Genomic DNA, 26,146 nt, shown 5'->3' with positions numbered 1-26,146 from the left:
TCCTGCCTGCTGACTACTGCACAGCCTTGTACACACCCTCCTGTGTGAAGCTGCACTGGGCATCCCTGTTATCTCAGTGTCCTCTGTGGCTCATTTGATTCAAGGATTCCTGAGACAGCGAAGCAGCTGTCTTTGTAAAATGCAACTGAGCCTAGAGCGCCATCTGCGGTAGGGTTAGGGTTGTCATGTCTAAGGTTCCGCATTCCTCTGCCTAGACTGTTCTTCCACACTCCTTTCCATCACTGACCATTTCCTTGTCCTTAGGGATCCTGCCACCAACACACAAAACCCCAGTCACATATTGGCCTCAGACTCTGGCATGTTTCTCTTCACCACTAATCTGAACACTACCTACTCTATTTCCAAGTCTGCCCAGAAGAGCCACTTGGAGTCCCACTTTCTTGTCTCTAGAAGTCCCCCGTCAACTGAAGACCCTGAGACCCCCTCATGTACTGACCCTGCACCGCATCAGCTCTTCCCAGTAACTCTTCACCATGTGCTTCCGCCTCTCTGGGGCTCAGCCTGTGCCGCGCTCTCTCCAGCCTTCGGTTCTATCTTCACTTTTGATCTTTCTGGGATTCCAAACGGTCCTTCTATGGATACTTCCAGCAAGACCCACTGCACAATGCCCCAACACCGCCACTTCCACTCCACCACACCTCAGTACCATACCCTCCTGCTACTCTCTTTTTTCCTAACATTATCCAGAGCAGGCCCCTGGAAAAGCCACCTTCCAGAGTCGCTGAGAAATGTCCTCAGATGGACTTGCCACACTGACCCTGAATGCATTAGAGGCTCTGGTTCACATGGTCGCACACAGCATAACCAACAGCATTCTCCCTTCTCTGCAGGCCTCTCAGAACTGTGCCGTCCAGGCTGAAGAACAGTGGGGCAGCCTCTCTCCCCCGCTCCAAGCCCCACTTTCCAATACCCATCCTGGCCCTGCTCATCCACTCCAGGTTTTTTGAGCTGCAGTCCCATCTCCTGGTGCCGCACAGGGACCTTCAGGCGGAAGGGCTGAAAGCCTACAACCAACGCTAAGCTGTGAGGCCCAGTGGATAGAGCAGCCTGGCTGGTGGTAGGGACTTGGCTGCAGCTTGTTCTCATCCTGGCAGATCAGGAAATGGAAGCTTGGGCCAGCTTCTGTTAGTTAGGCCATAGTCCTCAAAGTACCAAAACAGCACCACCAGTGGGGGACCAAGTTCTCAAATCCATGAGTTTATGAGGGGCAGTTTACAGCATCCATGACAATGACTATGTTGCAAATACTGCTTCAGCTGTCTGTCCCCAGCTGGCTTCCCAGCACCCCCTGTTCAGTGGGCAGGCTCACATGCACTACAGAGAGCAAAAGATGTGCAAGCAACTGATTCTCATCTCGTAGCCCTAAGAGTTACACTGTCATCTGCCGCAGCGTCTTCACACAGGTAACTCCCCAGGCACAAACTGTCCTTGCAGCTCTTGGCCCCAGCTAACTAAGCTCACTTGCAACCTAAGTAATGCCTCATGGTTCTCCTCCAGCTCAGTCACTCACAACCTTAGGAACGACCTCCCTGGATTCTCTGTGTATGGCAAATCACCACACTGTCCACAGTGATAGTGGCATATGTCACCTTGGTAATTCTGACTTCTATGAGATTTGCTTTCTGTCTGTCCCCACCATGAGGACTGCTTCTCCCCCACTGTGCCCTTCAGTCTAGCACAGCCCCCAGCACAGGCGGTCAGTAAGGTATATGGAAGAAGCCTGGCATGATGGAGAGCCACCGGCTAAATGTGTGACTTCGGTCAAGACATTACATCTCCCTGAGCTTCTGCCCAAGTCTCCTCATCTGTCAAATCAGTAACACCACACCACAGGACTGTTACCAAGGGTAAATGAATTCTCACCGGGCATCTACCAGAGTGTAGTAAGCTTGACACAAATGTGGTTAAAGACAAAAAAATGAATGGTACTAACTCACAGCTAAAGGAGTGCCTTAATTAAGCTGACAAGGTTTGATGTGAAAAAGGAAACACAAGTAGACTTGTTGGAACATAGGCCAATGGCCAAACATATTGATCAGAAACACCAAACCATCTAAACAGCAGAAAACAACATTTAAATTTTATTCAGCCTCCATTTGTAAGTTTGTGACTGCATGTTGGGAAATGACCACTTACAACTGGGAATCCTTCCAACGTCTTCAGAGAAACACACTCTTGAATTCCTAAGAGCTTCAATGAATGCTTTAGGTATGTCTGAGGCTATTGACTAGCCATGTGTTTGGCTGAACAATTTCTTTTAAAATCAGAAAACAAGAAAAAAATTCCAAACAAACTTTTAAGAGCCACTGACATCCACTATGCAAATTCATCCACGAAGCTTTGAGAGTTTCTGTGGTGCCCAGAGCACACAGTGCAAGGCCAGGATGTGCCCAAGGAAAAAGGCACAGAAAACCCATGGGCACTTCTCATTCCTCTGGCCTATAACTTATTCCCTAACAGTCTTTATGTTAAGGAGCTTGAACGCTGGGTGTGGCATTCATCCACGGAGAGGAGACTCTGGTGGAGGATGACTGGTCACACAAATCTACAGACTCAGTTTCCACTTTCTCTCATCCACTGCACTCACTGTCCGTCATCAGGGGACATTATCCCAGGGCCAGCGGCACTTGCTTTGGACATATTACAGTGCTTCTGTCAGGTTTTAAGGTTCTGTTCAGGAAAAAAGGGAGAAATAAGTGTAGGAAGGACAGTTCCAGCTGGCAGAAGGGCTAGCTGTGGAAAGGGAAGGGATTCAAACAAAAAAGGCCGAGAGAGCTACAGGAGGAGAGTATAATGTCTACATAAAGGGGGTAAACAAATGGTGTCAGGCTCTTTAATACAATTTGTATGTATGCAATACCATATAGAGCGTTGTTTCTGTAGGCTGTTTTTGGTGGATACACCAACAGAAGAGAGATTTTGTTTTTGTTATGAAAACAAAAGTCAGCTGTGGGGACAGATTTTCACACGGCCTTAATGGTGATCTGTTTTGGACGGAGAGAAAATGCACCGTTTAAATGTCTGTTCTTAGAGAGGCTGTGTTGGGTCAAGCCTGGTGCACAAATCTGGCTGTGAGAGGTGGTAGCAGCCATCTGGGCTTTGGGCAGGAGGAGATGATGTCTGACTGTTTTGCCCTGAGAACCTCACAATACATCAATCTTAAAGTCAGAGGCCTTTTGTATGAGTCACGGTTGGCGGGAAAGCTATTCAGTGGCCAGGTCTTACAGTCGGACAGATGCTTATAGCACACTTACATGACACACTATAGCACACCAGCAGTGCAGTCCCAGCAGTTCTATGTCCTGAAGATAACTAACAATGTTCTGCATCCCTTTTTAAGCTGTACAGGGAATACTGGACCACAACTGTGTATATTTCTTTCTGCACAATAAAGGACAACTTTTTAAAAATGTAAGTAATAGCTATTTTTGAGAAAAATAATTCTTTAATAACATCTAATATCCACATGGGTTTAAATTTCTCCATGAATACTATTTTATAGATGATTTGTTTGAATCAGGATTCAAATTAGGTCTATACACTACACAATATTTCATTTATGTTGTGGAGTCTCTGTTGAATAATACAGTTTCTTATTCCTCTTTCTTTTTATTTATTTGTTAAATAAATTGGGTCATTTGTTCTAAAGAACTTATAGAATTTCATATAAAACTCAAGTCAACTCTGTGGAGTCATCTTTTTAAAGTCTAGTAAGTGTGTATGTATGTATGTATGTGTGTGTGTGTGTATGTGCATGCGTGTGTGCACTTGTGCTTGTGGGATGGGGTTGTACATACAGGAATATGAAGGGTGCATGCTTACATATGTGTATATCAGGCCACAGCAGGATTCTGGTGTCTCTTTATCATTCTCTGCCTTATGCCTTGAAACAGAGTGAACTAGTTCACTGTGTTGGTTAGGCCAGTTGGCCAGTTAGCTCCCAGGATCCATCTGTCTCCACCCCCCCCCCCACACACACTCCTCCTCCTCTCAGTTCCTATTGTACTTGATGTCATTTAGATTACATACTAGAAAACTTGGCTTTTCTAGAATTTTCGAGACATGGGCTATAAAATAGGTTCTTTTGGAGCCGAGTTCATGCACTCAGCGTAATTATTTTTGAGATTCATTTCTGTTATTGGTTTGATCTGTTTCTTGCTGAGTATAATTTTGCGAAGTCATAATCTGATCATGTATTCACAAGATGGCTTGTGTAGCAGCTCAAACTGCACAGATGTGGTGGTGCACAGTAGGTAGACCTAACTTCTAAGACACTGCAGTGCTGCCTCACACAGCATCGCTCCACTTGCATCCCTCAGCCTGGGATAAGAGCTCTCCCATCGCTTGTCCTCAGCCACCTTCCCCACAGGGGTGGTGTCACACTGTGACCAAATTGCACGTTCTCTGTGCGTCTTTTCATGTGAACACTTGCCATTCACATATCTGTTGGGTGAATTTTAAAAATTTTAACTTGTATCATACTTAATATTGATATGTTAATTTATACTGAGTGAATATGTGTTTATATTTAATTACTGAGTCGAGAGGACCCTTTACATTCTGGACACCAGTCCTTCATCAGATCTGAACGCTGCAGGTCTTCCAGCCTGGTGTTGGTCCTCTCTTTCTCTTAACTGTGGCTCTCAGAAGCATCTTTTTGTTTTGATCAACTCCACCTGACCATCATTTTTCATCATGAACCACACTTTGGGTGTTTTATATAAGAAATCTCTACCTCAAGTCACCAAGGCTGCTTCCTATTCTTTCTACGGGGAATTCTGTGGGTTTGGACTTTTATATTAAGGCTTATGATCCATTTGAATTGGAGTGCATGGTTGATCTATGGGTTAAACGCATTTTGGATAAAGATACCTAATTATTTTATTACCATTTATGGAAAACCTACCCTTCTCTACCACTGTCTTTTGTACTTTCATATGGTTCCGTTTGGCTGTTTGTCTTCAGCAGTGTGGCACTGTCACGAGTGGGGCAGCTGGACAATTAGCTCTGCAGTCTCTCCAACCTGTGCTTCTTCCAGTTATGCTACTCTCCTAGCGATTCTAATTCTATATAAACTTTACAATCAGCTTATTGCTACCAAAAACCTATTGCATTAGGATGAATCTATAGAAAAATTTGGAGATTTTCCTGAGTAAAAAGACAGTGGTTCATTACCTCCAACAATGCTCTTAATTCTCTATTAGGTTTCTGTCTGATTGACCTGTCCATTGGTGAGAGAGGTGTGTTGAAGTCTCCCACTACTAGTGTTTGTGGTTTGATGTCTGCCTTGAGTTTTAGTAATATTTCTTTTACGTAAGTGGGTGCTTTTATATTAGGGGCATAGATATTCAGGATTGAGACTTCATCCTGATGAATTGTTCCTGTTATGAGTATAAAGTGTCCATCTCGATCTCTTCTAATTGATTTTAGTTTGAAATCAGTTTTGTTAAAATTAGTATGGCCACAACTGCTTTTTTCTGTACTCACTCATATTTGGTTTCTAGCCATTAATAAAGGACATTGAGCCTATAATTCGTGATCCTAGAGAAGCTAAATAAGAAGGTGAACCCAAAGAAAAACATATAGGCATCCTCCTGAATATTAACCTTCATCAGGCGATGAAAGGAGACAGAGACAGAGACCCACATTGGAGCACGGGACTGAAATCTCAAGGTCCAAATCAGGAGCAGAAGGAGAGAGAGCACGAGCAAGGAACTCAGGACCGCGAGGGGTGCACCCACACACTGAGACAATGGAGATGTACTATCGGGAACTCACCAAGACCAGGTGGCCTGGGTCTGAAAAAGCATGGGATAAAACCGGACTCGCTGAACATAGCGGACAATGAGGACTACTGAGAACTCAAGAACAATGGCAATGGGTTTTTGATCCTACTGCACGTACTGGCTTTGTGGGAGCCTAGGCAGTTTGGATGCTCACCTTACTAGACCGGGATGGAGGTGGGTGGTTTTTGGACTTCCCATAGGGCAGGGAACCCTGATTGCTCTTCGGGGCTGACGAGGGAGGGGGACTTGATTGGGGGAGGGGGAGGGAAATGGGAGGCGGTGGTGGAGAGGAGGCAGAAATTTTTAATAAATAAATAAATAAAATAAAGTTTTCTCCACTTTAATGAGGAGGTCTTTAATTTCTTTCATCAATGTCTTATTTATTGTATACTTTTTTCACACTTTGGAAGTCCCAAGTGTTTTTTATACAATTGTAAATAGTGTAACTTTAAGTTTCTATTTAGAATCTATTGTTACCATTATATAGAAATACAATAACATATATTCAAAGGACCTGTAGGGTAAATATATATAGTCTTCATTAGAGTTTCTATCACTGTGAAGAGATACCATGATTCCAGTAACTCTTATAAAGGAAAACACTTATCTGGGGCTGGCTTACAGTTTCAGAGGTTTAGTCCATTACCGGGGAGCATGGCTGCATGCAGACAGACATGGTGCTGGAGAAGTCGTTGAGAGTTCTATATCTGGATAAGCAGGCAACAGGAAGAGAATGACACACTAAACCTGGTTTGAGCTTCTGGGACCTCAGAGCGTGCCACAAGTGAACACACTTCCTCCAACAATGTCACACCTACTCCAACAAGGTCACACCTCCCAATAGTGCCAGCCGATATGAGCCCATAGGTCCATTTCCATTCAAACTACCACACACACACATACGCACAAAATAAAGTTTAAAAAATGAGAATAAAAAGCTCTGACATTACATTATGAGACAAAGGCCCTCCAAAGATGCTGTTGAGTTCACTTAGTGTTGGCTGTCTAAAGCTGGGCAGGCAGCCTACCCGTAAGAGGAGTTTGTTTCCCTAGTGAGACACTCTTAGAGAAAACTAAATTTTCATTTGCAAGTGGTTATCAATTGGAGATGGTTTCTGGGTTAGAGATGAGGGCATGTGTCCACTTCTTTCAACTCTAGGACCCTGTCTGGTGCATATTCGTGGAGGCCCTGTGCATGCTGCCTCAGTCACTGTGAGCTCATATGAGCTCGCATGATCTCATAGATTTAAAGGGCCTTGTTTGCTTGGTGTTCTCCATCCCCGCTGGCTCTGTGCTCTTTCCCACCCCCTCTTCTGCAGGTTCCCTGACCCCAAGGAGAGGGTTTGATGGAGACAACCACTGGGGCTGAGTGTTACATGGTCTCTCACTCTGATACTGTCTGGCTGTGAGCCTCTGTAATTTGAAACTGAGGTTAAGTTTGTAATTAAGGAAAAACTATCTTATCCCTGGTAATGCTCTTTCCTCTGAAATTTCCGTCCTCTGATATAGCAATTCCTGCTTTTCTTTAATTGCTGTTCATGTGGGATAATTTTCAATTCCTTTCCCCTTAACATATCCATATTTTTACATGAAAGTGTGGCTTTTATATATAATCATTTCTTATTAGCAATTTTGCTTTTCACCATTTCAACCCATGGTCAACTTTTCTCTGAAAATACTAAATGGAAATTTCCAGAAATAGCACATATATCTTAAATAACTCTTATTATGTGTACTGCTATACAGTCATTCCATTTAATTAGCTATTGCTGTTAATATCTTCCTTTGCCTAATAAATAAATTCAACTTACTATAGATAAGTGTGTTTTGAAACCACAGAATATCAAATTTGATGTGATTTTCAGCTTTAGACATCCATTAGTGGTCTTGGAACACATCTCCAGCGGGACAGGGCAGCTCTAGATAGCCAAGACTAGCTCATTTTACTGGGTTATAATCTGACAACACATGCCACTAGTCTGTATTTAAAGTGATTATTGATATCTTAGGTTTTGAGGTCTCATCTTGTTTTCTGTCTGTCCACCTGTTTCTGTCCCCTCTTTGAATTTTTGAATTGGCTGAGTATATTTGGGTACTGCGTTATCTCCCTTGTATACTTATTAGTCATAGTTGTCTGCTCTGATCTTTTGGAGCTGAGGGCAAGGACAATGGCTCAATCTATAAAGAGTGTGTCTGGCAGTCAGAGAGAATAAGTAGGAGGAGATATCTTAGAAAAGAAAGAGCAAGAGAAGAAGGAGAGGAGGACACTAGGGGCTACTCACACAGCCAGCCATGGATTAAGAGTGACAGAAAGAGATACAGAAGTAAGAAAAGATAACAGCCCAGGGACAAAAGGTAGACGGGATAATTTAAGAAGAGTTGTCTTAAATACTAAATAAAAGTTGTCTTAAATACTCGGCTAAGGCCAAGTAATCATAAGAAAGAACAAGCCTCCACGTGTGATTTATTTGGGAGCTGGGTGGTGGACCCCCCCCCCCAAAAAAAGAGTAAGAGCAAAGGAGTAAAAGCAACCAACAACCCCTGGGGCTTATTAGTCAGCCAGGGTATTCAGGTTGCTTAACAACCTCCAGGCCAATGACTGAGCCTGTCTCAAAAATAAGTGGGGGGAGGACCTAAGGAACACCTCCTGAGGTTGTCCTCTTATCTCCACAGATGCACACATGTGCACACAAGAACCTGTACGCACGCATGCACATGTGCGCATGGGCACACACCCATCCACCCATTCAGAGTTTACCTTTGAGTAACACCGAGGCATTTCACTGGCAGAATACTTGGTTTTGCCCCTCCCCACCAGTGCACTAATGCCATCCTGAGTTTATTTCTGCAGCCTAGAATCCCACAATATTGAATTTTCACTTAAACTGTCTACCTCCCTTCAAAGACATTTAAATGTTAACAGCGTCTATCTTACCCCATCTTAGGCACGAAGCCTCCTGTGGCCACTGTTTCTCACTCTCTGCAGCCTCTCAGGGGAACATTCCTAGTTGACAATCCCCTGCCCAGGGCAATTAGGAGCATGGCTTTTGAAAAACAGGTTTGCTGATGGCCAGTCCTCCCAGCTTCTGTGTCTGTGCAAGTATCCTCACTTTGGTTTTACTTTTGCAAAGGTACTTTTGCTGGATGTAGAGTTGGTTACAGAACTCTGGACTGGAGGGCCTTCCTTTCTGTCCTTTAAGGAAGTCACTGTATTGAATTCTCCCAGTGAATTTGGTAACAAGGCATCTGCCGTCATGTTTATTTATTTGTTTATTTATTATTTTATTTATTTATATATATATATTTATTTATGTGGCTGCTTTTAAGATTTTTTATCTTTCTTCTGGTTTTAAGAAATCTGATGGTCACATCCCTTGGGCAGTTTCCTTCCTGCCTGTTAAGCTTGGCTTCGCTGGGCCCCTTGGAACTGTAGGGGGTAGGGGGTGGGGGGTGGGGGTGGGGTTTGTTTCCATCAGGACACATTGCAGCCGTGACTTTACAAACATTTTTCCTACTCTCTTTTTGATTTTTCCTTTTGGGATTACAGTGACAGGTGCATCATGCTGCTTGAAGTTGTCACACAGATCATGGTTACTCCTGCTTTAAAATGATTTTTTCTCTTGCGTTCTCTTTTGGTTGGTCCCCTGCTTTCTCTGCCCTCTCCTCTGCATTTTCTGTAGTCTGATGTATCACTAACACTAACAGTTGTGTAAAGTCTGATGTATCACTAACACTAACAGTTGTGTAAAGTCTGATGTATCACTAACACTAACAGTTGTGTAAAGTCTGATGTATCACTAACACTAACAGTTGTGTAAAGTCTGATGTATCACTAACACTAACAGTTGTGTAAAGTTTGATGTATCACTAACACTAACAGTTGTGCTTTCACCCCGCACACTTTCTCATCTCTAGGAGTTTGATTTGGGCTCATTTTAAATGTTTTCTGTGCTTTTATTTAAACATTGAACATATGGCACATAACTATCGATTATCATCATCTCTTTGTTAATTCTAACATCTGCTTCAATCTTTGCTGGTTCTGGTTTGGTTTCAGTGACAGATTTATCTACTTTTTATGATTATGGATGTTGGTTCTATACGTTTTGATCATAGAATAGCAAACCGCCCTTTAAAGCTGTTTCATAGTTGACTGAATCACTACCAGAACACACGGGTCTACTTCCTACTTCCTCCCTATGCTGTAGTGCTGGGCTCTGCCAGTCTTTAATCTTTAACCTTTCCCAATCTCATAGGCTGAGACTACTGACTCCCACAACTAATGTTTACAACTACCAGCCCAGTGACAGGTGGTGGCACTTTGGGGGCACCACTGCAGCCACAGTACTGCCCTTGTGATACGTACACCCTGACTATGTCTCCCATGTTTTATTTGCGTTTTCATTGTTTCCTAGGGATCTGGAGTATCCATCCTCAAGTTTATTGGCTATTTACAGTTCTTTGGTATACTGCCTACTAATATCCGATGAGCAATTTTAACTGCATTGTTTGTATTTCAAAAAAAATTCCTTTGTAAAAGCCATTTATTTGGATGAATAGACAGACATGATCATTTGTTCAGTAATAAAAGTATGTTTTGTAAACAAAGTCATTTTCTATCAAAAATAAGCCAACATTTGTGTATGATTTCTATGAAGAAATGACTGACATGTTACTCAAATACTTTTTTCTATATTAAAAATAAATAGGCATTGATTCTGGTGTAAAAATGCCTTTAAAGGCAAAAATTTTGGACAACACAGTAATACAAAACACATTTATAAAAACATAAAGCAGACATAAAATATATTTATGAATACATAAAGCAGTTTGTTACAGGAAAAGACATAGTCTTCAGAAAGAAAAATGTCAATTCCCATAACTGAAGATTGGTTTACTTGCTGCAGGTAGCAGGAACTTTCAAAGGCCTATTCTCAGCTGTATGGTAAATGTGGGGAGCATCCAGGAGGCCCTGGGTGGGGCATGTTTTCCCTAAACTACCCTTTTCCCATGTCTTCACAGTATTTATGGTCAATGCCAGGTGGGCAAGAGGGAGGGGGAGGGCCTCGAGACATCAACTCTATGGCTAGGGATGGACTTGCACGTGCCGCACAGCAGAGGGCATGAGTCCTCTGCCCAGGTTGGAGGAGATGCAGCCTACAGCTTTAGTGGAGAATGAACAACCAAGCTGCCTTCCTCATGGTGACAAAGACACCATTAAACAAAGCCCCAACCCCGACTAACCTGTCTGGTGCAGGTGGTCTCTGGCCACCTCAAACAAGCGCAGGTGCATGTTTGTAATGGGGTTGAAGGAACCACAGGCCAGGAGCACCACAGGGATTCGGTTCTTCATGCTGTCACACACATCCACATCCACAGCAGCGGCCACCCTGCCTTTATAGGGACAAAAAAAAAAAAAAAAAAAAAACATTAGTTAGGAAGTTAGTATGGAGACAACTGTCTATTTCAGCATCTAAGCCATGCACAGCCATGACGCCAAGATATACAAGGAGGCAATAACAGTAACCTCTATGCAGAGCTCACCACAGTCCAGGTACCGTGTTAGTGTTACAAACCATAGTGTGACACAAACCTTTTCTCCAAACCCTTCTGTCATCTGACATGAAAGCTGTGTGGCTCAGAGACCTTAGGAGCTGCTGGGTCAGGCCTGGAAATGAGGCAGCCCAAACTCAAGTCTATATTTACTCTTTTTGACTTCTGCCCGGGTTTTCTGCTTTAAAGAAGATCTGCGAGGTTTTCATGATTCATCTATGAAAGATTTCAGGTGGCACTTTTCTCTTTTTTTTTCTCCAAGACAGGATTTCTCTGTAGTTTTTGGAGCCTGTCTTAGAACTAGCTCTTGTAGACCAGACTGGCCTTGAACTCACAGAGATCTGCCTGCCTCTGCTGGGATTAAAGGTGTGCACCACCACCACCAGGCCTAGGTGGTGCTTTTGTAAACTTTTGTATTTTGAAATAATGTTGGACTTGTAAAACAGCTGCAGAAAACTTTTGTATAAACAATTATGATATATTCATTACCCATAATTCCCAAATACTAATCTTTTGCCACACATTTGAACATCCATTCTCCTTCCCCATACACACACACCCCTACATATGAGTTTTTCCCATATGGTGTCCATATGGTGTGGGAGAATTGTCTGTATTACAGTAACATGAGGGCCTGCTTGTCGGGGTTTCTGTCCTGCCCAGTTCCCATAGCCGTTTAGCCCCAAAGAAAATTATACAGAGGTCTTTAGAAGATTATAAACTGATTGGCCCATTAGCTCAGGCTTCTTATTAGCTCTTGTAGCTTATATTAACCCATTATTCTCATCTATGTTAGCAACATGGCTCAGTATGTTTTTCAGCGGGGTAGGTCACATCCTGCTTTCTCAGTGATCTGGGCAGGACTGTGGAGGAATGGGGCTTCCTCCTTCTCAGCATTCTCCTGTTCTCATTGCCCCACCTTTACTTCCTGTCTGGTTGTCCCACCTATACTTCCTGCCTGGCCAATCAGCATTTATTTAAAACATGATTGACAGAATATAGACAATTCTCCGGTACCATATGGGCACCAAGGGGAGGTTAGAGGAGAGAAGAATGATCCTGGCCTGAGAGCTAGCTGCTGTTGGCTCTTTGGATTCCTCCAGGTTGCCTTGGAGGTAGCAGTGAAATATCACCCAAGGCTGGCCTGGCTTCGACTCATGCTGTGCCTGTGAGACCAAAGACAAATCACAGCCCCTCTCTGAGCCTTGGTCTCCTCCCTCCTCACCCACAGGAGGAGAACAGGAAGATAGCTGTGCAGGGGAGGCAGGCAGCCCTTAGAGGGTTAGTATTTGTAACCCCTCCCCTTGGGAGTGGGCTGGAGCTAGTAACTTCTTCAAATAGAATACAGCCGGCAGGTAGGGAGTCCCTCTGAGATAAGGTTCCAAAAGCTTCTCACTTGTTCATCTCTTTGACTCTGCTTGCTCTCCGATGAAGCCGATAAAGCTGTTGCGTGCTGTGAGCTGCCCAAGGAGGAAGGGCTGGAAGTGCCAGGAACTGAGAGAGAGCTATGGTCACCAAAGACCACAGAAACCGTGTCAGTAACAACTATGTATGTGAGTGTAAGCAGATCTTTCCATGGTAAAGTTTCAAGCGAGACTATAGCCCTGCGAATACCTCAAAACCAAACTGTGCTGGCTAGGTTTATGTCAACTTGACACAAGCTAGAGTCACTGGAGAGGAGGGAGCCTCAAATGAGAAAATACCTTAATAAGATCAAGTCATAGGTAGGCCTGTAAGATGTTTTCTTAATTGATCGATGTGAGAGGGCCCAGCCTGTTGTGGGTGGTGCCACCCCTGGGCTGCTGCTCCTGGGTCTATAGGAAAGCAGGTTGAGCAAGCCGTGGAGGAGCAAGCCAGTGAGCAGCTCAGCTCTGATCCCTGACTAGCAGGGCTTCTGCATCAGCTCCTTTCTCCAGGTTCCTTCCCTGTTTGAGATCCTGTCCTGACTTCCTTCAATGATCAACAGTGATATGGAAGTGTAAGTCAAATAAACCCTTTCCTCCCCAAGCTGCTTCGGTCATGGTGTTTCAACACAGCAATAGAACCTTGAACTGACACTCTTGAGTCAGAAGATGAGATCAAACTGTATCTAGACACCTGACCCATAGATACTGTGGAGCCATAAGCCATGATAATAAATAAATGAATAAATTCATCGCATGCTATTTGAAGCTGCTACATTTTGGGGCAGTCTGACCTGCAGCAATAGTAACTGACAGTGGCCTGGCCACAGGAAGCATTCACTCCTCTCTTGCTCTACCTGTCATGGTGACCCTGGCCACACTTACTGCAGCTCACAGGGAACAGAGAGGGTTCTTAGGCAACAGGACCTGAGGCCTGTGTGTAACCTACACCCTCCTGTCGACATTTCCAGGTTTGTATCCAAGCACTGCCCACGTGCTACTCTTTTAAATCTTAGCAACAGTGAGCTTTACATTACTGTAAGATCCCTAGGACACGGTCCTTTAAAGTTTCCAGATTAAAGCTATCCCAGTTTCCCCCAGTCAGAACATCCCCCAGCACAACTGATAATATTCAACACCCAGGACGTTCCTCCCTGTTTACTGACAGCCTCTTAGGGAGCTAGTCCAAGTCAGAGGGCTAACCTTAGAGTGGAAACAAACAGGGGCTGTTTATTTCTCTCAGGACAGAAAGGCCTAGAAGAAAGCACACGTCTGGGTGATGGCACTGGAAGAAGGGCTCAGTGAGAACCTGCAGGTCTCTTGGCTTTTCCCTCAAGGTCACAAGAATGCTGCTGCAGCTGCCTGTAGCTACTGTCACAACCTCAGGCCAACACAGCCTAAAGGACCAAGGACTAGAATGGCTGTCCCTCCTATTCAGATCACAAGTTTTATTTATTTACTTACTTATTTCTGTGTCATTGGTCAGAGCTAGGTCTCACAGTTGCCCTAGTCATGAGGAGGCTGGACAGGTATGAATTTAGCCTCACGGCTTTCCAGTGGGAATCAGCAAGGAAGGGGGATTGGGATAGGGTGAGCTAATCCACAGGGCTGAGTCAGGGCTGGGGTACAGCTGCCCAGCTGCTGTGAGGGCAGAAAACTAGCATGGCTTTTCTGCCTGGAGCCTGGACAGCTAGTCTGGGATGCACCTTTAAGTAAGTCCCATGCCACATTACTGAGGAAAAAACAGAAAGTCAGTATGCTTCCTGCTCTCTGGATGGTATGCCCCATGTGAACAGGAGCGGCCCTTTCATTTGTGGATCTCTGCTCCAGGAAGTATGGCCTGCCATGGGGCTCAGTGGGCACTGAAAAGGGTTCTGCCAGCTAGCCAGGAACCTGCCTCCGGTCATGAAAAGGCATAGTGTGTTCTGCAACGCAGGGAAGTTGTTCTGAATGTATCCTGAGCTACCTGTGAGGATGCAGCCTCATAGTCCAGATGTAGCACATCTGGGCTCTCTGAGCTTCGTTTAAGCAGCAGGAACACTACCTACTGTGCGCAAAGAACGTTGGCTACAGTCTGCTACTGGCTTCTTCTCCCCAGGTGGGTGAGGTAGTTTAGGGAAGAGTATGCAAAGTGTACCAGCTATCCTCAAGAGCAGGCTCATGACGAGGTGCCCGGAAAGGAAGACTCTTTTATTTTCACAGCTGTTTTGAAGCCTTTTTTTCAATATCTTACTTCATTTTGACAAAATATAAATATTTAGAGCCACTGAAATGTAACCACAACATGTCAGGTTGCCTGGGATTTTGGTTCATTTTTCCAAAGGCAAATTAGAACAGTTGTTTGAAAGTTGGCATCGATGGTGGAAGAGCGTCACGCTGAGAACAAATGGCTTGTACTAAGGACCTCTCTTTCTTTCCTTGCCATGGGCATAACTGCTTCAATAGTGACTCTGTTCTGCCCCATCTTGAGTAGGAGGAAACAGCACATGGCCAGCTGCATCTGACCCTGGCTTAAGAACAAAGTCAGTGTGGACCCTTCGTGTGTGTCTCCTGACTTCAGCTACACTCTTCCACGCAAACCTGGAGAAAAGACAAGCATCAGGTCAAAATGACTCACCCCAGGGGTCAGACAGGAGGACACACCTGAGCCTGGCTTGTGAGCAAGTCTCATCAGATGCACGTGACAGGAGATCCTCTGCCCTCACTTCTAAGGGTGTCTAGTGGGGTGAGGACGCGTGGAGAGTTCTCCAATTGGGAAAGACTGCTCATCGATAAGCCCTCAGCGGAGGCCTGCAGAGTGAGCAATAATTGCTGCTGGAGGATTTAACACCTTGAGGGTTCCTTCCTAGAATTCATCATTAACGGGGGACAGAGTGGATTCCACCTCTGCCCCCCTTCCGGTCTCCAGCTATGGTCTCCCACCTTACAGTCAGCTCAGAGAGTGATTCATCCGCCTGTCAATTAGGACCTGCTGTTTCTGTAATGAGGTTAAGGCTCCCTGAAATGCTCTCCTCACCCCATCATGCTGTGGGCTCCCTTTAAAGATGCTCTGCGTTTTTTACCTACGGCCCCTCCTCCACCTAGTGAATGTGCACCTGCAGGCATTTCCCCCTTTTTATCAGCCACAGAATCACGGAGGCTGCCTTTTCTCCTGTTGTTCTTCCCCAGTGGAAGGTGGGTCCTAGAGTGTGATTTCTACTGGCTTCCAACCTCTTACTTTCAAGTCTCAGCCCATCCCAGGACTCAGGAAATGCCTGTAACATCAGTGAGGGCCAATGTCCCTGACATGGGTCATTTTGTTACATGGTTAATTATTTTTTGTTGTTTCATTTTATTCTGTTGCAAACTGCTATTGGACTGGGCCTTCTGCAGACAGAAATAGAACTAGAGGACCTAGAGCAGCAGATCTCAGTCCTCCCAAAGCTGTGACCCTTTAATGAGGTTCTTCATGGCTTGTGACCCCCAACATAAAATGTTTTTCATTGCTATTCCATAACTGAAATTTTGCTACTGTTTTGAATCATAATGTTTATCTCTTGGTGTTTTCTGAAGGTCTTAGGTGACCCCTGTGAGAGGGGTCATGTCCCACAGGCTGAGAACTGCTGACCTAGAGATTACTGAAGAAACCCCATGCAACAGACCCATCCAACCACTTTAGACTGTAACTAAACAAATCTACCGTGCTGTGCCATTTTCAGCACAATGATCCTGCCAATAGGAATATTGCCCCCCGCCCCAACACACCAACCCCAGAGCCACTCCTCTGCTTTGAAGAAGTGAAAATTGATAGTGGTCATTCTGCCCTGGCAGTCCCAGAGTCCAGCCAGTTTGTTCCAGATCACTCTCCCCAAGTGCTGTTCGGACATTTTGAAGGGATGTCACTGCAAGTTTTAGACATTTTCCAGTTTTCACACCATAGTCAGGCCTCTGCCACTGCCCATCTTCCAAGTACCCACCAGACAACTATATTTAGCAAATGCTAGTGTCTGGTCCTCTGGGCATCAAGTACAAGAGAAGGCAAAGAATATATGTACCCTGCCCTCACAGATCTTTGAGTCAAGGATGGGAGAAACAACATCATTAGGGGAGGGCTTACAGCATAACAGCTCACCACAAGAGGCAGAGTAACAGAATAACAGTTCCTTGATGCCCACATCCTAATCCTTTGACCCTGGACTTATGTTGAGTTACATGGTACAAGACTTTACAGAAGTGATTAAACACAGGGGCACTGTCTCAGAGTTTTGATTGCTGTAAAGAGACACCATGACCATGGCATCTCTTACAAAAGAAAACATTGTTCAGGGCTGGCTAATAGTTCAGAGGTTTAGTCCATTATTGTCATGGCGGGAAGCATGGCAGCATGCAGGCAGACATGGTGCTAGAGAGGTAGCTGAGAGGTCCACATCCAGATTGGCAGGCAGCAGGAAGAGAGAGTGAGTCTCTGGGCCTGGCTTGAGCTTCTGAGACCTCAAAGCCCATCCCCAGTGACCTGTTGCCAATAAGGCCACACCTACTCCAACAAGGTCACAGGTCCTAATCCTTCAAACAATGCCCTTGAGCCTATGGAGGCCATTTTCATCCAAACTACCACAGCTAGGACACAAGGTGCATATCTTAATTATCCAGTTTTATCAAAGCAGTCCTTACAGAAGGAGAGAGATGATATATGGATGGACAGTGGTCAAAAAAAGGAAGGGAGTCTTCAGGAGGGGGCCCACACCAATGTACGTGGCCTCCAGATTTCAAGGTCAGGCAAGGAAATCTGACCCTTAGAGCCTTCGGAGGGGAACAGGTATCTCAGGCCTGCTACCACTCCCTCAGCACACTTTGGACTTGTCACGGCAGCCACTCGCTGTCTAGGGGCAGCTCCCAGTCAGGGCGGAGGAGATCAGGAACCCAGGTGGTGAGGAGGAGGTAGCTGGGGTGAGGCAGGGAATACTATCACAGAAACAGGGCAACAGGAGGCAAGAAGGAACAGGGGTCAGCATGGCCCCATGTAGGTGTAAGCTGATGCGAGGGCTCAACATGAGGGTGCAAAGGCAGGACGACCCTGCAGACTCAGAGACATGGGGGTAGAGATTTTACCCCATTGGCAAGGAGAAACCTTCGCAAGATTTTAAACCAGGAATGACCTGTTCAGATTTCAGTTTCATGTGTTCCAGAAAGGGTCTTCAGGGGAGGACCCCACCTTGCCCTGGTCTTGATGTGGTGGTCGCCATATCCAGGAAGCCAGCCTTTTCTGCTATACACATCTGACCTCACTTGCCAGGTAATTCAAAGTTGGCCGCTCTCCCCACATACTCAGTTCTAACCCAGCACCCATCCTGTGGTCATTTGCCTCAGGTCCTCAGTGAGACACAGAAAGGAAAGTGAGCCAGGCAGGTTAAGAGCCATTGCTGAGGATATGATGTGTTAATGCCCATGGCTTGGGAGGCTGTCAATTTCCCTTTCCATGCACTGAGTGCCTTTGACAGCCTACCCTGGGCTGCAAACATCCTGTTTATTGTAGACATAAAGCAGACGGCTTTGGGCAGAATAGAAATGGATTCAACAAGAATCTTCCATGTCTTTCATTACACAGACCACCTGACCAGGATGCTTACGTTCAAGAAAACAAGGCACAATTTGTTTTTTGGGGTGGGAAGAGGCTGGCAACCATGTTATTCAGGACCCTAGGTGACCATTTTTTATCTGTGTGGATGTGTCAACCTCTCTGAGGCAATCAACCTTCATGAGAGCTAAGCTACTTTTCCTTTTTAACTTTGTTGGCTCTGCCCAGTGTTGCTATGGGCACCCAGTCCTGCTAAGAACAAAAGCAACACAGGCCTTCTATGTCACTGTGAAGACCCTGTGCCAACCTCCCCGTGGAGGAAACAGACATGCCAATCAAGCACTCGTCCTAATTATGAGACTCCCAGGGAAGCAGGCAGCTTCAGGCTTGAGACGTTTCCAAAGATTTGAAGGAGCACGAGGAATGGAAGGAGGTCCCTTGCCATGCCACACTTGTGACTGATTCAGTGTCACTGTAGGGGGAGCTGAGTAATAGCTACTGGGTTTATTGAGCAATGGGCTCCACACTGTGCTAAAGATGTTGCACGTACCGAGGCTAATTCTTCAACACACCTGGAAGGGAAAGGTTAGTGCCTACATTCTGGTAAACAGCCTAATTCACTTCTCCAAGCTTCAATGAGCCCCATGGAAAGTAGAGATGACTACAGGGCCTATAGCATAGAACTCTCATGAGGACTGGGGCTAAGCCCTGGCCCATATAGGAGATGCTATCTAGGGGTCTGTCTTAGCCACTTTTCTATTGCTATTAAGAGATACCAGGACTAAGGCAACTCTTATAAAAGAAAGTATTAGATTGGGGCTTACAGTTTCGGAGGGTTAGTCCATTATCATTATGGTAGGAAGCAGACAGGGATGGAGTTGGAGCAGCAGCTGAGAATTTGACATCCTGATACACAGGCAGCAGGTAGAGAGGAGACACTGGACTTGGTGTGGGCTTTAGAAACCTCAAAGTCCACCCCCAGCAACACACCTTCTCCAACAAAGCCACATGTCCCAATCCTTCCAAACAGTTCAACTGGGAACCAAACATTCAAATATGTGAGCCTATGGGGGCTGGTCTCACTCACATCACCACAGGTTCCTTTCTTCTTCAGGTTCATTTCTTACCAGAGTAAAGGATAACAAGACAAGAAGCTCAAAGACACAGAACTTAGTCAAGATTTATTAAAGAGAAAGTAACCCGGCACAGCATCACACAGCACAGTCTCTCGGTGAGGGAAGGGGATCCAGAGCTGAGTCCATCTACCCCTTGGTTAGCCTATGTTTTAAAATCCTTAAACTTAAGTATCCTTAAGTTTTGGAAGGGTCCCCTGATAATTCTGGGGACCATTCTGTTTGGTTAGGGCCTTCTGCTGGGGGCCTTCTTGAGAACTTGAAAGAGGGGGCTTAGTAGCTCTTTGTATCCAGGAATCCAAATCCTGTAACATCCCAACTCCCCTCAAAAGGCTCTCAATTGGGGGCTTTGGAGGGGAAGAATCAAGATTGGTTGGATTCATTCAGGTCCTAGGGCACCAGATTCTTGTGATAAAACTAGACCTAAGTTCAAGACCTTCTTCTGACGTAGTTGAGTCTTCTCCCATGAACCTTGTAGCCCCCATCATCTAGAAAGTAAGGATGAATTCTGTCCCTCAAGTGATAGTCTCTTCAGTTGGCCCATACAGTTGGAGGTCATCTGCATAAAGAATTAGGGTGGTTTGGGGTATGTCCATTCCATTAAATACTGGGCAAGGACTGGGTCAAATAGATAAGACAGTCCATTTAACCTGGCAAGCTTTCCAAATGAGAGCATCAAATGCAAATGTTGTTTGGCTTAATATGGTAAAGTAGGATGCAGACAAAAAGGTACCCTTAAGATCAAGCACTGGGGGCTGGAGCAATGGCTCAGTAGTTAAGAGCACCAACTGCTCTTCCAGAGGCCCTGGGTTCAATTCCCAGCACCCATATGGTAGCTTACAGCTATCTGTAACTCAAGTTCCAGAGGACCCAACATCCTTACCAAGATATACATACAGGCAAAACACCAATGCATGTAAATAAAAACAAATAAGTAAATGATCAAGCACTGAATAGTAGGCTGTCTTGGGGATGTCTGAGTCATGACGACCTAGGGATTAGTAACCATGGTGGGGGCACTGCCTCATTAACTAACCAGAGGTCTGGGATTAACTTCCATTTATTGAGACCCTTTGGACACCTAAGGTTGGAATGTTATAGGGACCACAACACTCAATTAGTAGCCCTTGCTTCTTTAGGTTTTATGATGGGAATTAACCCTTCCCTTGATGTGGATCTGAGTGGGGTTTATTGGGGGAAAGATGAGGAATCTTTAAGACAGGTGGCTGCCTTAGCCCTGCTGATTGTGACCCCATTTGTTCACACTGATGGGGAAATGTTGGTCTCTACTAAGTGCAGACAGCAGTCCTATTCTGGAGGGAAGCAATAGCTTCCCCTTCTCCCCTCCTTTTCCTCTTCCAACCTCTCTTCTTCCCCGACCCCCATGCTCCCAATTTTGTCAGGCTATCTTGTCTATTTCCCCTTTCCAGGTGGATCTATGTATGTTTTTCTTAGGGTTCCCCTTGTTACTTAGAGTCTCTAGGATCATGAACTATAGGCTCAATATTCTTTGCTTTATAGCTATTATCCATTTATAAGTAAGTAAATACCATGTTCATCTTTCTGGGTTTGTTTTACCTCACTCAGATGATTTTTTAGTCAGATTGATATCTTAAATGTCACCATAGAACCTTTATCCAGCAACTGATGGAAATAGAGGCAGAGACCCTCAGCGAAGTACTGGGCTGATCTCCCAAAGTCCAGTTGGAGAGTGGGAGAAATGAGAATATGAGCAAAGAGGTCAAGACCATGATGGGTTCACCCACTGAAACAGTTTACCTGAGCTAATGGGAATTTACCAATTCCAGTCAGACAAGGAAGGAATCAGCATAAGTCCAAACTAGTTCTTCCAAATGTGGGTGACAGTTGTAGGCTGGGGCAGACTGCGGGGCCACTGGCAGTGGAACCAGGATTTATTCCTATTGCTTCTAATGGCTTTTAGGGAACCTATTCTCTTTGGGTGGGTAACTTGCTCAGCCTAGATATAGTAGGGAGGGCACTGAACCTTCCCCAAAGCAATGTGCCTTGCCCTCTCTGAGGAGTAGATGGAGGGGGGAGGTGGAAGGGAAGGAAAGGGAACTTGGATTGGTATGCAAAATGAAAAAAGATAGTTTGTTTTCTTTTTAAAAAAGAAAAACAAACAAACAAACAAACAAATAAATAAAAGAGGTGATGGGCCAGCCAACATAGGCCATATTCTCAAGAGTTTATATAAGGCATGAGGTCTCAGTGAGCCGGGGTGTGTGGGATGCAGGAGTAGCGTGTGATGACCCAGATGGTAAAGTTAGGACAGAAAGTCCTGTCAGGGGGATTCTCTGGAGGCTCATCCAGTCTCCATCTGGGTCACAGAAGGATGGGGGAAGTTGGAATATAAAAATGTCCCCAGAGGTATTCAAACTGTGAACTAACAGTGGCCACTGGGTGTCTCTAAAGAATGCTGCCCATTTATTTCAGAGGCAACTGGTGTAGGAGGTCCTTCAGTATTTGTGCTGCTTTCATTGGTTAATCAATAAAGAAACTGCTTGGCCTGATAGGGCAGAACTTAGATAGGTGGAGGGCAGAACTGTATTCTGGGAGGAAGAAAGCAGCAGATAGAGCCGAGGCACCATGGTTCTCCTGCCCTAGATGAACGCTGGTTAGACTCATGCTGGTAAGCCACAGTCAAGTGGCGATACACATTAATGGAGATGGGTTAAACTAATATGTGAGAGTTAGCCAATAAGAGGCTAGAGATAATGGGCCAGGCAGTGTTTAAATGAATACAGTATCTGTGTGATTATTTCGGGTGTAAGCTAGCTGGGTGGCTGGCATGAAAAGCAGGCCCTCTCTCCTTCAACAGGCAACAGATTTCTCGGCCATTTCCCTTAGAGTTTTAATCCATCTGGTTCTTAGGATGAGGAGATGTGGTAAGGTCTCAGAGGGGAGGGAAGGAGAAAGAAAGAGGGGACTAGAGAGAAGGGAAAGGGACATCTTTACTCGTTCTTTTCAGTTTTATTTTAATTCTAGGGTTGCAGCTGTCAGTGTCACTAGTGAGCACCTTCTTGGCATGAGGTGGACCAAACTAGCTCCTGGGTTAGACCCCACAGATCACCTGAAAATACGCCTTGGGTCAGGCTCCTTGGGATGGGGAGGGAACCTCCTACCAAGAAAACTGAGCAACACTGGCCTAGAAGTTCAGTCTTCCTGTGGAGGCAGCCTTCTCCCCTCATGCTTTTAGGGTGAGAGAGGAGCCAGGCAATCATGGCCATGTTCTCAGCCCCTTTTGTAGTTTGGACTGGTTGGGACTGACCTTAATTGGAAGATGAGCTTCCTGCAAGTCCTGAGTGAATTACATTGTCTAGGGGGTCTTTCTTTGGGTTCATTTCTTTTGGAATAAAGAATTACAAGCTGAGAAGTCTGAAGATACAGCACTCTGTCAAGACTCATTAAAGTGAAAGTCACAAGCCGGGCGCACGCCTTTAATCCCAGCACTCGGGAGGCAGAGGCAGGTGGATCTCTGTGAGTTCGAGACCAGCCTGGTCTACAAGAGCTAGTTTCAGGATAGGCTCCAAAACCACAGAGAAACCCTGTCTCGAAAAAACTAAAAAAAAAAAAAAAAAAAAAAAAAAAAAAAAAAAAAAAAAAGTGAAAGTCACACTATCCACAGCCCAGTATGCAGGGAGACAGATTCTATGGGGAGGGACCCAGAGCTGGAGGCTTCTACCTGGCTTTGAGAGGAGGGACCCAGAGCTGGAGGCTTCTACCTGGCTGGAGAACCTGTGCTTTTCTGTCCTTCTCAGTAGGGTGTCAGGGAGGGCTGGGTTCACCTCTTTCTTTTGAGTGAACTGGCAGGATGCCACTGCTAACTGGGTGACCTGAATTAAAGGAGGGGTATGACTAGGTATTGCAGAGGAGGGAAGTTTAAAATTCCCACCTTCCAGGGTCCTCCTGGTGGGGAAAGGATGCAAAAAGGATGGACTAAAGACAAGAACGTGGAAGAAAGAGAAAGTGACTCCATTCCTGATTGGAGTCTGGTTACCTTCTATTCCCCTTTACAGGGTTCTCCAGAGCCCTCTCCTGTTTCCTTTAATGATGTCTAACGCATAATTCCCCATCTCTGCACCTGCCTCCAGATTCTTGTTTATTCTGCTTGAAAAAGATCCCATCAATTTCCAGTTGCCTGTGTGTGAACCTGGCAGCCCGTGGGCACACCTGCATCCTCCTGCTGTCGCACAGGCCACTCACACTTGCATGCCTGGTGACATCAGGTAGGCAGGGAGATGGATGTGAAGTGATCAAGGGACATTGCAGTTGGTAGCCCTGTTTCCTAGCTCTTTTTGTCTTTAAACATCCTTGAAGCTTCAGATAGGTTCTTCCTGCTTAATCTGAAACTAAGGTGCAAGGCACTTACCCAGTTACCACACACGCACTAATGAAGGGTCTGCATCCTTAGAGGACCCTGACTTCATTAGAGTATCATTTGGACTGTGGTTTGCCCCTTACCATGGACTATTCTAGAGGATCATGGAAATAAGTACCACAAAGGGAGCTCTGATCCCCAGGGATCTAGAAGGAAAGGAATCACCTTATAGTCATAAACACCTGTGAAATCCAAACTGTAGAACCTACTGAGCTGTTTCCCACTTTTAGGGTAGCCCACTCCTATCTAACTTTAGAATGTATGCTTTGATTTGCTAAGTATACCTTTGCTTAAACTGTCAATGTCTTACAAGGCATGGTGGCAAGCTCCTTTAGTCCCAGCATTTGGGAGAGAGAGAGACAGGTAGATCTCTGCGAGTTTGAGGCCATCCTGGTCTATACAGCAAGTTTTAGGACAGTCAAAGCTATATAGTAAGACCCTGTCTCTAAAACAAAACAAAACAAAACAAGCTAAAACAAAAGCAAAAAAAAAAAAAAAATCAAAAGTGAAACAAAACAAAACCCCCAACTGTCTCTGTCTCTTGGGAATGAACCCAGGACCCTGTGGTTGCTAGGCAAGTGTTCTACCACTGAGCTACATCCTTCCCCTAGACTGTGTCTCTTAACTGAATTTTTCTTTCCAGACGACAAGAAACAAAAAACCCCCATAGACTCATTCCTTTTCTTGTTAGTCATTGAACCTGCCTCTAACTGGGCAATCACTACCTGTACCAGTCCCCTGGGCGGCAGGGGGAGGCCGGATGACTGGCTAGCACACCTCTTTTGGGGGCGGGGGTGAGAGATTTATTGCTATTTGCTGAGCATGGTGGCCCATGCCTATACTCCTAGTGCTCAGGAGGCTGTGGAAAGTGGGCCGGTGAGCTTGAGGCTGCCTGAACCACATCCTGCAAAATCCAGGCTGTCTTCAGTTATATAGTGAGACCTTGTCACAAAGCAAAGCAAAACAAAACCAACAAAGCACGTCTCCTCTACCCCCCATTCCTGCTGCCTACAATGTGACGGCTAGAGCATGCCAGCTATACTGGATGCTGAGGACAAGGGTCAACTCCAGTTGGGCAGAAAACAAACTAAGAAAAACCAGGATCCCAATACCACACTGGCCTGAGGCTGCTTACTTCTTGTTGTCTTCCATCTGGAGGAGAAATAATCTTCTAAGCTGCCATTGTTTTCTTTCTTTTTTCTGTTGTGTCCAATTGAACATGATTCTAACCGAGAGAGTGACAGCTAAAGAATGTTGATCTAAGTAGCATAGAAAGAAATGAAAATGTAAAATTTTTACAAGTTCCTGTGGCCTTGGTTAAATTCATTTTATATGCAGTAACTCAAGTGCATATCATTTAAAAAGAAAAATGCACCTAAGGAAAAAAGTCTGCTGTCACTTAATTTTTTCTATGAATTTTTCATGGGTGGAAAAGCCCTTACTCAGGGCTATAGAAACATGAACTGTGCAGAGGCAAGTCTGTTCCCATGTACATCACAGACGCTGCCCCATCGACTCCCCCAAAGCAGACTCGCTCCACACTGCCATTGCACTCTGTTTCGAGTGGGCATTTGCCATATGGCGTAGTGGTTTAATCACTTCCTGGTACTTGACAAAAATGAAGCACAATCATTTTGCAAGGAGCTCCTAGATGGGTCTTTTCCAAATAACAGCTGTTCCTCAGAATTGAGTTACTCAATTCTCAATTTGTGGACATGATACTCAAACATTTACAAGTGAGTACAACCTCAAGTTACTTGAGCTATTTCCAGTCATCAGAGACTATGAAGTTTCTAGCAATGTTCTGAGAGTTCAGCTGCCAACAAGCTCCAGCCAAATCTCAGAGCCACCAGAGCCTGTGGGCAGCAGTCATGTCTGACAGAAGGCCATGCAGAAGTTACCATCAGCTGGGGGAGAGAGAAATTGGGCTCCAAGGTTCATGGAATAAATCACATGCCTTTCTACCTGCTCTCCACCACATTTGTGCAGACAACACCAGGGCAGACAGCTCTGGTCTTGATTCTGTTCACAGGTCCCTATAGCTCCACACCAACTTAACAACAAGCCAGACAGAGCTTCCTAGATGAGTTAGTTTGAATGACTGTCCACTAAGAGAAGACCTTCATGGAGCAGCGGGAGTCACCAAGGAAGAATTGTCCCCCAATCAAAATAGCAAGGCCCCAAGCTTAGCTACCATCCTCCTGTCTCTAGCTCACTTTCAACACAGGGCATACACACCTTGTTCAATTTGTGTTACCCCTCTAGTGTTCCTTCCTCCTAAGCTGAGGGCCAATTCC

General features: G+C 45.2%; 1 protein-coding gene across 1 annotated transcript in view; it reads right to left on the bottom strand.

The window, feature by feature from the left end:
* Window positions 1-26,146, bottom strand: part of Nmnat3 (nicotinamide nucleotide adenylyltransferase 3) — a 120,983-nt gene that overhangs the window by 53,997 nt on the left and 40,840 nt on the right. Inside the window, exon 2 of the mRNA XM_057768045.1 lies at window positions 11,052-11,201. Coding sequence (XP_057624028.1) covers window positions 11,052-11,160 — 109 coding nt within the window. The 5' untranslated portion in view covers window positions 11,161-11,201. The remainder of the gene's footprint in view (window positions 1-11,051; window positions 11,202-26,146) is intronic.

This window comes from Chionomys nivalis, chromosome 4 (genome assembly GCF_950005125.1).
Source record: "Chionomys nivalis chromosome 4, mChiNiv1.1, whole genome shotgun sequence".
Lineage (NCBI taxonomy): Eukaryota > Metazoa > Chordata > Mammalia > Rodentia > Cricetidae > Chionomys > Chionomys nivalis.
The sequence above is the reverse complement of the archived record's forward strand: the minus strand, read 5'-3'. Positions and strand labels throughout refer to the sequence as shown.